Source organism: Mustela erminea, chromosome 18 (assembly GCF_009829155.1).
Source record: "Mustela erminea isolate mMusErm1 chromosome 18, mMusErm1.Pri, whole genome shotgun sequence".
Lineage (NCBI taxonomy): Eukaryota > Metazoa > Chordata > Mammalia > Carnivora > Mustelidae > Mustela > Mustela erminea.
In genome coordinates this window covers 25,533,578-25,547,597 of record NC_045631.1, presented here as the reverse complement: position 1 = coordinate 25,547,597, position 14,020 = coordinate 25,533,578, and the positions used below count along the sequence as shown (strand labels likewise).

The 14,020-nt window shown below is 47.6% G+C and overlaps 1 protein-coding gene across 1 annotated transcript in view; it reads left to right on the top strand.

Annotated features, from left to right (window-relative positions):
• Positions 1 to 13,664, top strand: part of AATF (apoptosis antagonizing transcription factor) — a 99,266-nt gene extending 85,602 nt beyond the window's left edge. Inside the window, exon 12 of the mRNA XM_032320809.1 lies at positions 13,320 to 13,664. Within this exon, the coding sequence (XP_032176700.1) occupies positions 13,320 to 13,383 (64 nt within the window). The 3' untranslated portion in view covers positions 13,384 to 13,664. The remainder of the gene's footprint in view (positions 1 to 13,319) is intronic.
• Positions 13,665 to 14,020: the final 356 nt, after the last annotated feature.

Genomic DNA, 14,020 nt, shown 5'->3' with positions numbered 1-14,020 from the left:
ACTGTTTTTAAGTTCTGGCATTTTATTATTACTGCCTTTTAAAATACAATATCATAGAATAATGTATTAATCACAGCTAAATATCCTGCAAGTGGGTAGGCAATAGCTAAATGTTTTTTACCTTAATTTAGATTAGGTCCTGCATTTCCCACAATGATCACTGAGCCAACGTAAGGTTGCTATGATATGTAGACCATTTCTGTTTCTAAGTGCCTTCATCCTTTGCTCTGAGTTATCCACCCTAAGTCTGCTATCCTGTACCCTTCATGTACCTTTTTCATAATCCTTAAACCACTGAAGTGGTTGACATTATCTTCCTTTTATGATAAGAATACTGGGGCATAGGGGCGCCTGGGGGCGCTCCAGTGGGTTAAGCCTCTGCCTTCTGCTCAGGTCATGAGCTCAGGGTCCTGGGATCAAGCCCCGCATCTGCCTCTCTGCCTACTTGTGATCTCTGTCAAATAAATAAATAAAATCTTAAAAAAAAAAAAAAGAGAATAACATACTGAGGCATAGAGCAATTAAGTAACTGGTCCAAGTTAAATAGCAAGTAACTAATGGAGCTGGTCTGTGCATTTGGGAATGTGAATTCAAACCTGCTGCTGTTTCCAAAGCATCAGCAAGCTTTTAGAAATGTCTAGAATGATGTGCCAGAGGGAAACTCCTTCTCCCCATCTTCAATATACATATAAGAACATTTTCTTAATTAAAAATTTGTTTTGGGGGTGGGCAAGAAAGACTCATTTGGATTAAAACAATTTTTTCTTTTCCTTTTCTTCTTTTAAAATAGAGAAGCTTTTTAAAAGGCTGGGGGTTGCCTAACAAGTCATTCACATCTTAGTATGAATCACTGAACTTCCGGACCTGCTCTTATGCTTACACCGTTCATCTGATTACAAAGACCCTAAACTTTATAGGCAGCTTTGAAACCCGAGTTAGAGTATTCAGGTAGCTTGCCCTTACAGTTCTCCCTCTGCCATATTTGGGTACTTGTCACCTTTCCTTAGAGACAGTATCTTCTTTTTTTTCCTGTAATAAAAACAATACATGCATATGGAAGGAAATTTAGAAAATACCGAAAGGACAAAGAAAAATTCATCTGTTATGTGCTGTTGAGATTGAATGTTAATACTTTATGTTTTCTTGCAGAATTTTTGTGTGTATATGTTTTATAAAGGTCTATATCTATTTATAAATATATGTTTGAATCCCTTTTCCTGGTTAACTTTATGTTATAAGCATTTTAACACCATTAAGTTTTTTAAAGCTATTATAATAACTTTATAATATCCAGTTATGAAATGCTGTTGGACATTTAGGTCGTTTCTGTTTAAGTAATACTGCAGTGAACATATTTGTACAGAAATCTATATTTTAAGTCTTGCTGTGTCTTTAGAATAGATTCTTAGAAGGGCAGTTCTCGGGTCAGGGGTGTAACTTTCTCATGATTCTCGATCAGTTGTACTAATTTACATGCCTCTGCTCCCTTGCCAGCTGAGGCTTGTCATTACACCTTTAGTAATATGGAGGGTTATGTTTCAAAAGTATTTTCTGTTTTGATGTACTAAAAGTTACTTACTTTTTTGTAAGTTGATGACAACTGACAGACACTTTACTGACCTACGCTGTGTTAGGCACTGAACTAAGTATCTAATGATTATTTTCTCATACAATAGTAAACTTGAAGAGTCCATGTATTTTTTAATCATTCATATTTCTGCTTTATCATTTCATAATTTTTCTTTTGGGTTTTAGTTTTGCTTTGCAATTTGTATGAATTTTTTTTGTTATGGTTATGTGTTATGGTTCATATTTTTTGAAGATTTTTTCCCATTTTGTTGACTGTTAATATATGTTCAATGGTCTGTACTGACTGTCTCTCTTTTTGAGTCAAACTATTTTTTATACTCCCCACTTGGACTGTTGCACCAACAGTCTCTTAACCACCCAGTCTGATCTAATCAGGTGTGTGTGTCTTGCCAGGTAAGACCTTCCTAGAACACCGCTTCAAGCATGCTAGTCCTCATTGTCTATAGAACTGAACCAGTACTCTCGACCCTGCGCCTCAAGGCTTTGCTCCCTTTGTCCCCTCATCATGTTTCAGTATGCACCCTTGTGCTGGCCCCACAACACCTACCCCCCAGCCGCTCCTTGTACTCTCCTCTCTTCATTCTGCTTACTTAACCCGCTGTCTCCTCACCCCTTCCTCACCTTGGTCCCTGCCTGTTGGGATGTTCATAGTCCTTGACAACACCAGCCTTTCCTGGGAGATTCCCCATTTCATACTGAGCTGGGGGGCTCACACTTCCCTGAACCCCTACTTTATTTGTTCTCCATTAATGCTATTATTTATTACAGCCCACAAAAGCATTGATGGGGGTTTTCTTCTCACTAGAACACTAAACTTATGGGGCCCCTGGCTGGTTCAGTTAGAGAGCATGTGACTCTTGTTCTCCAGGTCATGAGTTTGAGCCCCACACTGGGTGTAGAGATCACTTAAATAAGTAAACTTTAGGGGAAAAAAAAAAGAACGTTTAACTTGTAAGTCAAAGTAGTGTGTATATGTTTACTGTAATCCCATATTTGGCTTTGTATCAGAGTTTAATGCTCATACATTTGGAATAATTTATTTTGATTCTAGTTCTATCTTGCCTTATTGTATAACATTTTGGTAGCACGAGTATTATTTGCAAAACCGTATAATGTCCAGCTGATGTCAGGCTCTCGAAGATAGAGAATTTTGCCCTGGCTCTCAGATGGCATGATGCAGAGGAGGGTTTCCTCTGTTACTTTGTCTCCTTCTTTACGAAGCCAAAATAGTCCTTGTTCATGAGAGTCTCGAGGACAAAATGTTCTTTAAAATTTTTTTGTTTCTGAGGACTATTTTAAATGTAATCTGTTCAAAAATCTAAATAAAGAAAATGTATGTTGACACATGGGTAAATACTGTATCATCCCTTTGCCTTCAGCACAAACATACCCATTTCTGTGCAAACCTGAAAAAAGTTGGCTGTAGGTCTTCTGTCTGAAATGTCTTTAAAGGCTTTCAGCTTATAAGTCTATTTACAGTTTGCTGGTATGACTGTTTTTGCAAACAGTCCTATAAGACAAATGAACAAACATTTTTGCCTCTCTTACCGAAATCTCCAAATCCTCTAACTCCACTAATAACCTTTCCCCAGCTCCCCTAGCACCCTGTACCTGTCCAGATCGCATACTGTGCTCGCTGCCTGGTCGTGCCCCTAGTTAGCTATGGGTTCCCTCTCCAAACCGAAACACGGCACCCCTCAAGCGCCAGTTCCATATTTTGTTCTTAGCCCTTGGGCATGTTGGAAGAACACCAGAAATGAGGAGTCTAGCTCTGGGACTTCTTGTTTCCAACCCTTTACGTAGAGAGTTTTTGAGGTCATTTTTATGGAGGATGAACCTTGGAAAAAGATCTTTCACAAACACTCTTGAATTTCTATCACTTCCAAGAACACACACCATGAACTTTGTATTCCATAGGAGGTTTCCTCCTGTCCATGTTGGCTGTGGGATCTACACTGGGTCTGTTTTCTGGTGGCCTGCCTACTACGGAAACAAGGAGACTGTAGACAGGGCTCTGCGATGACCAGTTACAGCTTAGATTGGTTTTTTGGACTGCTCTCCGGATTCGGGATTCGTGTGGTTTAAGAAGAAAACAGTGTAGAATGAATTCTGGTCGTGCATTAGCAAGGTGTAACAGTCCCTGGTTACCTTTGTTATTTTTAGTATGGATATTAAGTGTCAAACCAAAAAAGGATATTTAGATAAAGGGCATTGCCTCATTGTAGTTTGAGTTCAAGGTGCTGGGATGAGCCACATCTGTAATGGGAAGCTATTACTAACTACCCTGGAAATGAGGTCTTGAATGAGCCATAACCACACCTTGTGTTTTATCCATTGTCTCCCTCTGGGGAGCAGAACACTTTATAAACATTAACTCTTTTACCCTCTGGGCACCTCCACTTAAAAGGTAAATAAGACTGAAGGCTCTTTCTTCTCCAATATAGATGAGGCAGCATCAGCCCAGTGAGGGAAATTACTTGATCAGAGGCAGGGGAGGCTTAGTAGCCTGAGGTGTTTGGAGTCCCAGCAGTGGACCTGGACAGCATGGCTGCCGCTGACACCCAGGAGACTGCCGCTCTGTGTGGTTCCCCTTTCTGCTTCTCAGCCTGGTGGGGGCTGGGCCTTTGTCTCACGTGGAATGTGAGATGCTGCAGAGACGCCTGCACGATTGTTCTTCAGCGCTTTGTGCTCCTTTATAAGAAAGAAGAAATCGATACACATTTTCTCCTACACGCACTTGGCAGCACTCCGCCTCCTCGCCTACCTCCCAGGCCTACTGGGGAGGCACAGCTATGCAACAGAACAGATCCCACCAGCTGCCTGGGGCAGAGATACAAACTATCATTTTGCACTTAGCAGTTAGGCTTTTTAAAACCAGTCTTCTCGCTGGCCAAGGTCATCAAACTGCTGGCTTTGGTGACTGGCTGGTGACCCAGCTTGGGGGAGATGCCCTGTTGCAGACACCCAGAGGCTGCAGGGTCCTGGTTACTGCTCCTAGGGAAAGCTGACGTGGCAGATGTCTGGGACAAACCTTTTTTTTTTTTTTTTTTTTACCCAAATTTCCCATTTACAGAGAGGAGGAAGAAGTAATTCTTTGAAGGATCCTACCAGAACCCAAAAAAGATTGACAGATGGAGGGCATCTGCTTTCATTTTATCAACTAATACAAGTAAACTGTTCAAGCCAGAGCTCCATCTCAGGGTGTATTTTATTTTTGAATCAGAAGATGGGGTATGGATACCTGTAACTCAGAGCTACCTGCCATTAAGCACCTAAGTGTGGGACAGTGAATGATGAAGACTTTGCTGTCATTATTAATGGGTGGTGGTTTAGGTGACAGCCAGCATAGCCTTACATGGCCAGAGGGCACAGTGCCTAGGTGAGGGCGTCAGAGCCCAGCCATGGTGCTTGTTAGAGCTGAGGGCATTGATGAGATTGCCAGGGGACGGTGGGAGAGGCCAGAGAGGAGGGCAGAGAACAGAAGCTAGAAGATGGTCTACACTCCCGGCCAGGAGGAATATGAAAAAGACAAAGAGGGAGGAGGAGCAAAGGAGAGCACAACATCCTTGCACCCCAGGGCAGAGAGTGTCAGGACTTGGGGGTCAGCAGCTAGGAGCCTGGCCCTGAGGGCCCACTGGTACCTTATACCCCTCCTCCAGGTTGGCGCCTGGCCTTTGTGTGCTCCCTGGTCACACTCTTTTTGTTGGGAGTTGTACGGGGCTTTTCTAGTTAAACAAGTTCTCCTGCTGATCACCAGGAGTCATAGAAACCCTTGCCGAAACTGTGGATTGTCAGTAAACACCTTCACTAATTTCCATGTGTTCTGACTCCCAGAATTAGGATTTCAACTGGAGCTGAGAGATGAAGCACACGCTGCCCCCCCAGGCACTGGGTCGCGGGGCAGCAGCCTTGATAGGGACACAAATGTAACTCGCGTGTCAGTCTCCCCTTCAGTGCGGTTGGAGGAAGTGATTCACGTCTAAGCAGTGAAGCATCCCCGGGCTTTTAACAGGAGCTGTGAGAGGGGCTGCTGTTTGAACAAGGAGCTTCATCTTCCTGAAGCCAGCAGTCACAAAACCGTAAACACAACACCGGCCAACTCTATTGCCGGGATCGCGGGGGCCTGACGTTAATATTAAACATCTCCAGCAAGGCAGAGAGCTCTGCAGCCCAGCCACAGAATAAAAATAAATAAAAATAAAGAGAAAACCCTGCTAAAAGCGGTGAGATGATTTGTCGTCTTTCCTGAGCGAGGCCATTTGTCTTCTCTCGCATCAAATCTGTTATAAAACAGTCAAACTGTGAAAGTGGAAATCATCCCAGGAATATGGAATATTAATGCACAGGAAGGGAGGCCACATCCCTTTTGTCTACAGTGCCAGTGTCGTCTCCCATCCCTGGCCACCACCAACCCTTTTAATGCTAGTCCACCAAGGTAAATTATTTTTCTCTAGAAAAATTTGAAAGACTTAAAGCTGGTGGTAGGGATGACAGAAGTTTCAAGTATTTGTCTTCCTTTGTTTGAGCAAAGTTGAGTGTAGCTGACTTGGGAACCAGGAAGGAGTCTGAGCGAGGAACCCTGTGCAGATTCGGCCCTCGTGCCATCTCTCCTGGCCTTCTTCCCTTTCCTTACTTTCCCGAGCCTTTCAGTTCCTTTGTTTGGGCCCTCAACCCACTTTTCTGAACATTTATAAATCTCCAGTCTGTCTGATCTTTAGGAGACAGGCCAGAGGCCACATGTCACCATCTGTAATTTAAAGCTGCAGAGCTAAAAGCATTTGCAGAGGTTTGAAGGACCTAGTTCTGACCCGACCAAAAGAGCGAATTGGAACAGACCTTCTAGAGTCTCCTTCAAGCACGAGGAAGATGGTGATGAGAGCAGACACACTAGGTAATTTACGGGCGCAGTTTGCTGGAAGCCAAGCCACTGGCCGAGGCCTTAGAACTGGGTCGTGTACTGCCACCTCGTGGCGGATTCAGGCAGCTGCTTGGAGACTTGCCTTGTCTCCAGATTAGGTAATTAGCCACGGATGTGGGCATCCTCCGAGTCCTGTCTACTTTGCTCTAACTTGATCTGTTAAGAAATAAGTCCTAGGTAAGAGAAGGCTGCTTTATTTCCTTTTTACCTCATTTCTTGGGTGCAAGGGGAGGGCCGTGTATGTGGAGGCGGGGGTTGGTATGGAATTGTGTTGAGATTTCAGGAAAGGAGCCTGTGATCCACTTTTTGTTGCCAGGGGATGTTGGGAGGAGAGCAAGGAAGAGTTACGTGCTGACCTCCTGGCTACCTTCAGGAATCCTAAATTTTCAACTGTCATATCCTCTATGTTGTCCTAAGAGCTGCATGTATCTCTTCCCTTGGCTTGCGTCCCTAACAGTCCAGTCTTGGAGATAGGTTCTAGCACATGTCCCTGCCTCTGATGTTGTTCCTGGGATGGGTTAGGGTTTACCCTCTGCCTCAGCCCCCAAAGAGCACAGGGCAGTTGCTTGTCATGTGGATTGGTATATTTCCCCTGCTAAGTCACAGAAGCATTTCTCAAGCACCTTTGTCTCACCTGTAAAGTCACTGATACAGGGTAGAATGGCTCTGGGTCAGAGAAAGCAGAGGGAATGAAAGATTAAAGGAAGGTACCATCTTGTGTCTCATGTTTTGAGGAGCTGACCACAAAGCATTCAGAGGGTCAGGCTCCGGAGGGTCCCTTTGTTTGGGGTCACTGGTGTGTGTCTAGCGAGAATTGGCAAGATGTTTTGTTGGGTCCCCATCAGGGAGAGCCGAAGCCCCGTGAGGGCAGGGGAAGTGTGCGCCGAGGGCAGTGCGGGGAGGGAGCCCCGTCCTGCCCACTCTGGACCAGCAGGGCTGCGCTGGGCAGGGAGGGCGCAAGGACCTGAGCCTCGGGGCCTCTCCCAGCTTTGTCTCAGCGGGAAGGAAGGGGCTCTCTGCACCTCGTGAGGAACAGATCTGGTTCGGAACAGATCTGGTTCTCAGAGGGCCTCCAATCATTGAAGCGCGGCTGCGGGACGAGCGGTCCGTGGGGTCTCAGCGCCAGGCCAGCCCAGCAGGCGCTTCTACTCTCGCTTGGGCCTTGCCGGCTGCCCCAGAACCAGACGAGGCTCATGTGGGGCCTTCAGGGGGCTGGTGTGAGGTGGGGGCTCCCCTTCATCATGTTTGTCAGCCTCCGCGGCTCTAGGAGGTCAGCTCTTCCCAGAACACAAAGGTGAGGGAAGGCTGGCGGCGGTAGCATCACCAGTGACTCTCCAGTGCAGGTGTCTGTCACCCGAGCCCCTGCCGGTCCACGGGATTTGCTGTTCCTGTGCTTCCTGCACTGACCCCTAAGGATTTGGGTTCGTGCGGATTCCAAGGTGGGAGGAAGCTCTCTTGTGTGCTCCTGCATCCTGTGGTTCTCCCACGGCCACGCAGGGAGCCAGTGCCAGGCGAGGGGTGGGGGCACGGGCTGTGTGGGGACGGGGCCGGTGCAAGGAGGAAGGGCCACAACGCACCCTGGGATGTGTCTGGGTACTCAGGAAGAGCCCCCCCACACACACCATGAAGCAACAAACGAACAATTTCAGATTAGTCAAGGTCAAATGACGTGTGTGAGTCTAATCTGGAGAGCAGCACTGTGGTCTCCAGCAGCCCGTTCAGAGGCCCGGCTCACAGCCCCGACTGCAGCACTGGCTCGGAGAGTGCCCTGTGCTTTGCTCTTTGCCTGCCTCTGGCCATGGGGACAGGCGGATAGAGCTCGGGGCTGGCTCCGCAGCTTTGGGGTCTGGGGACAACATAGTGCGCCTCCTGGCCCCGGGTGCTGCAGGCCCCTGACCTGGCGAGTTGAAAGGCCGCACAGATCCTGTACAGGTATGATGGGCTGCTTTGCGCCGACTGCCCCGACGGCAGCATGGACGACTCTTGTTTCTGTCACAGTCAGTGGGAGGAGCACAGGAAGAACTGAAAGGAGCGTCTGGGCGGGGGTGGGGTGGGGGTGGGGGGTGGGGGGGGTGGAGACGCACCTGGGGCTGCAGTCTCCCTTGGGCGCTGCCTGTCCCCACCTCACTGGGCTGCTCCAAACTCGCCCTCCGCCCCAGTGACTGCACTCTGTGACCCCCTCTGCTGCCATACTTTGAGTCTCTTCAGAAGAATCAGGTCATAAATAAGCCAAATTCTAACACACACACACACACATTCTGTCTTTATGGAAAATGGCTGCTAATCCATGATCATTTTTTTTCCAGAAACAGGTTTTATGATAATATAGTAAAAATATTAAATTAGAAAATGCCTCACTAAGGGTTATAAAACCTTACTACACTAGAGATAGGTAATTATCCCCTCTACAGCCTAAATGACAGTTTAAAAGAAATAAAAATGTTAGTGCTCATTACTTGCTTTTGTAGGTTGCAATAAAGGGTAAGTTAAATTTTAATTCAAGGAAGGGCCCCTGCTATCGACCTTCTACCTTAGGTCCAAGTCTTGTTAATTACTCCGTAGGTTATTCTCCTGCATGATACGGACATTAATACATTTTCCACAGTGGACATTCCCACTGGCCAGTGAGGCCGAGAGTGTGGGGGAAGGGTAACGGGGGGGGGGGGAGGTGTTTCAGCTCAGTGATTCAAATCTTGATTCTTGAAGTGATAGGGAGCAGGAATTACACTTTTTTTTTTTTTTTTAACTAAGTTCATTATGCATAGCCTTAAGGGGACCTCAAGTATTAAACTGTACACTTATCCTAGAAAATCAGATGGAGACAAGGTTAACCTGAAGGATTGATAGTTTTGCTTCTCTGCATGGCTAAATCCCGGTTAGGAAGGATGATGCGGGGGGAGATGTTCCGAGTGGCAGAAGGCAGTCCAGCCCTCTGTCCCATGGTGCCTTTTTATTTTTAGTTTTGTTTTCCTCGGGATGGGGAAAGGGATGTGGACAGGTTCCTTTTCTGTGAAAATGCCTTTCCCTTTCCCTCAGCACTGACACCATGTCACGTGCGTGTGTGCGTGTTGGGGGGAGGGGACGCTGTGCTTCGGGCCCTGAGTCTTCACGCTGGGGTGTGCAGAGACTCCCCGAGGGGAAGGGACATACACATTTTTTGGGAATCCGTTTCCAGCTGTGTGCTCTTACCTCACTCAGGGTAAGAGTGGGGCGGCTGGAGAAGGCACCTAGACCGGGGTCTCCAGTCTCACCTCTCACAGCGCCCCCCACCCACTGAGCAACCCGCCGTGCCCCTCCTCTCTCTGACTTGAAGGGTTCCCACCCAGGCACCGAGCGGGGGCGTGCCTCACAGCACTGAGGCGGGCGGGAATTGAGAACAGAGGGCACCCGCACCAGGTGACAAGGCCCTGTGGCTCCGAGGGTTCCAGGGCTTTATTTCCGACAAAGCTGCAAGACAACCTAATTGAGCTGTCAGCTGGCACATCATTAAAACAGTTTTTGGTGGTAGATCACTATGTGATGTTGGGGGGCAGGTAATTCAGAAGGAATCAAAAGAATTGGGGGACGTTGCTGTCACAAAACTCCCCTGTCCCCGTCTGCTTGTCCACGTGATGAAGTTTCTCTGCACTTGCGTCTGCAAAAACCAACAGAAAAAGCCTGGATGCTGAGCGTTCTTTCATTCTGGAGATAAATACTGTTCACCATGAGTGCATGACTGGCCCCGTCCATATTATGAAGACGTGCAGTTCCAGCAATGTTTTATACAGTTACCGAAATAAATTTTCACCAAAATTATAATACATTTTATTTAACTACTGTTGTATATGTCTGTTGTATCCAGATAATAATTGTGTAATAATGACACAATCCAGAAGTACTTTTTTAATTACTTAAAGCCTTACGGTGTCAAGAAATGAAAATATTTTTAACTTCTGAAATTTCATAAAAAGTGTTTCAATTTGCATACTTATTTTTTGTGGCCAAGAAGTGTAATAGAGTGATCAATAAAAGACTTTCAAGCATAAAACAATTAGGACAAAAATCTGTAGGGAGAAATCAAATGGAAATACAAGTTTAAGAAAGGAAAGAAAGCTGTAAAATTGCCAAGTAGAAGAGTATGTTTATATGTTATTTAAATGAACGATGATCGGTATCAAGTCAAGATGGCACAAATATCACTATCGGGTGCTTTACAGAAGAAATGAGCGAGTTTTATTCCAGAAGTTAGTATTCACAAGATTATGATAATTATGTCCTTTGTGACTAGTAAATTTATTGAGAAAAACCGTGTGTGTGAGGGGGCTGCTGTAGTGGTGTTGTAGAACTCTTGCAGGAGGTGGGCAGACAGATTCGGGGCCCGGGCTGCGGCCGCGTTGTCCCCCTGCCCGCCCCACAGGCCACTGCAAAGAGCCTCTGCAGGGAACCATGTGCTGGAGCCTCACAGAGCAAACCAGTTGGTTCTGGGGGTCTTCATCCTGTAAGTGATTTTGGGGGGTGTGTGGTGTCCCATTGGGGCTAAGAAACAGCAGGGCGAGGGGGGAACGGGAACATCAGTTGGAGGCTGTCACCTTACTCTTGGCCAGCGATGGTGAGGCTAGAATGGGGGGGGCTAGGTGGGAGCAGGGGAGTTGAAGATGCTGTGGGGATAGAGCCGGTCACTGAGGAAGACCCAGAGCTGCAGTGACATTGGAGGTCTTAGATTGGAATCATCCCTTCCTCTTCGTGTTTGTGTGTGTGTGTGTGTGTGTGTGTGTGTCTCTTAAACTGTTTTAAAAGATCCAGACCCCTCAGCCTTCCAAGTTGCTTTGCCATGAACAGCTGCATATGTTTGTCAGCTTTGTCCACCTGAGTGTGAAATGATGTTCTATCAAAACATGGGTTTCAGCATTTCACTCGGCGCTCCTGACACGTGAACCCTGCTGCGGCCGGTAACTGGCGCGGGGCCGGGCGCTGAGCGGAGGCCCTTGGTGGCAGTAATGATGGGGGCCGGGCTGGCAAGCGGGGCCCTCACCAGCCCGCGCAGCCCTAAAGCCAGACTGTCCTTCTTGTCCCGGCCGCTCTCCCCTCTGTGCCGTTTCATTGTGTGTGTGGAAATGACCAGAGAGACTTGTGCTTATGGGCAAATAGGCCACCGTGAGATCCCAGGAAGCTCGCGCTGGGCCCAGCTGTCCTCTGGTGATGGAGCTGGTGATTTGGAAGCCTCGGCCTCTGGAAGTGAGGCCGCCTGCCTCTTGTTGGCCTCTGGTCCGAAGCGCCTTCCACCCAGCTTGTACTTGTGGGCTGGCCATTGCAGGCTGGAGGTGTGCATGGCCGGAGGAACAAAAGAGCCGAGCTCCAGGTGAGGCTGTGGCCCTTGTCTCTGGGCCACAGATCTGGTCCACAGCTCAGGGGCAGCTGCTGGCAAATTCTTGGGTAAAATCTCTGTGATCATCCTGGAGATCTGCTGTTTGCACACCTGCACTTCTTTGCCTGCCTTGTGGTCCCCAGCAGGAAAGGGTCAGGCTGCATTCTGGGCGACTGCGGTTTCTTTAGGATTTTTCCTTTTCTAGAAGTCTTAATATGCTTCTTTTATTGCTGGACTTCCTCAAGATGGTACCTCTGTTTCCACATACCACCCTCGCAGGATGACTTCATACACAGACTGAGAAGTTTTTGTGTTGCAGCCTTGTTAACCCAAAATAGCTGTGTGAAGGGTGGTGGTTTGGTGTTTTGTTTTGTTTGGAAAGTCAGATTTGCTGAAGATGGCTCTCGAGTAATGAGGGCACTTTTATAAGCCTATTCTCTTAGCCAGCATGGCAGGCTGTCTTTTAGGGTGAGCTCTTGAAAGTATAAAACAGCTTTCTTGTGGGGTCATTCCCTGGCTGGCCCTCGACCATAGCTGTGTGTGCCTGGCCTCCCTCTGTGGGGGTTGGTGGTGCGACCTTCCTGCAGGGGCAGCTGTGGGTCACCTGCCTCTGCTGGCCCTGTTTCCTCCGTGGCTCGCCACCCTCCTCGCATCTCCGCAGGGGGAATCTGCGCTCTCTGCGCGCGGGACCGTGTTTGGGTGCTCCCATGACCAGGGTAGGAGAGACCCCAGCCCACCTCTTTTGATATTTCCAGGCCTTGACAGAGAACGTGGGCTGGGTGGGTTGTTGCGTGGGTGTGTGTGTGTCACTTGACAGCAGAAACAGAGGTTGGAAAGGAGACTTTATTTTCAAAGACCCAAGACCCTGGCATACTATCATTTTCTGAATTTCGAAGTCCAGCTCTAGAAATAAATTAGCCAATCGAATTATTTATTAGATTGAAAATAGATAAAAGGGGCCAGGGGAGTGGGGGAGAACCTTAGTTCCACCACCAAACAGCTGCACATGTGATAGTAATTGGAATCTTGTTGCCAGGTCATTTTCATTGTTTTTCAAGTACTGCCAAGTCCAAGAAAATGTATGAAAACTAAATCATATCCCCCTACATCCCATGTCTGATTGAATCCTCCTCGTCGTGCGGCAGTCTCATACATCCTATTAAAATATTCAATCTTGTTTTCTTACTTGAAGAGCCTGTCTGCAAAGGGCAAACTTATAGAAAACTCATTCCCTGGAGACAGGTATCTAGCCACACCGGACTATTTACATATTTTACTATTTGATTGGCTGCTTCTGCGTTTTACCTTCCTTTGTATTTGTGAGTAAGGGCTGTGGGATGCATTTTTAATTACAAGGCCGTGTTGGCCATTGAAGAAACCAAGGGGACATTTCCTGGCTTCTCAGTTCTTGCTGAACCTTGAAAAGGGAACCAGTGTATTTACCAATTTGTTTTGTTTGTCTTCTAGGACTGAGTTGTATCGATCTCTTTTTGGGCAGCTCCACCCTCCTGACGAAGGCCAAAGGGACTGACCGCACCCGCCACTCTTGCTACAGGCCCGAGGCAGGGACCGGACACACGGACAGGCGGACACACCGTGCGCCAGCTTGCCAGCCCCAAACACGGGAAGCCATCAGCCCATGACTTTGGGCTAGTTGGGGAGTCCTGGGCAGGTGGAGGATTTAGAGCACGTGCCTAATAAGACCCAGGAAGCCTGGAGTCAAGTGTGCATGTCCCCTGTGCTTCAGTTTGCTGGGGACCCGTGCCCCACGCTCGTTCACCATCACAAATAAACCGTGTTGTTACGGCCATGGCCATGCGCATGATGTCTTAGCACGGAGTCAGTCGGTTTGAGAGCTCTGGTGGAGGGACAGCTTTGTGGAGGACGGTTTTCACTTTCTTTCCAGTCACACGGCCTCCTCTCATGATACAAAGTTCGTGGAAGCCAGGATGCCGCTTACTGGGCAGGTCATGTTTGGCGATGGCTCACTGCTCCGAGGAGCAGGGAATCCCCAGGAACCTATGAACTGTGCCCAGGAGACTCTGTTACTTGGAGGCATTCGCCTGTGTGTCACAAATACAGCTCCCTGACTTCTTTATCATTTCCTCCTCTTCCCCCTGTAGATTTCTTCCACAGTCCTTTTCCAGTCTCACCATTCCTAAATCACT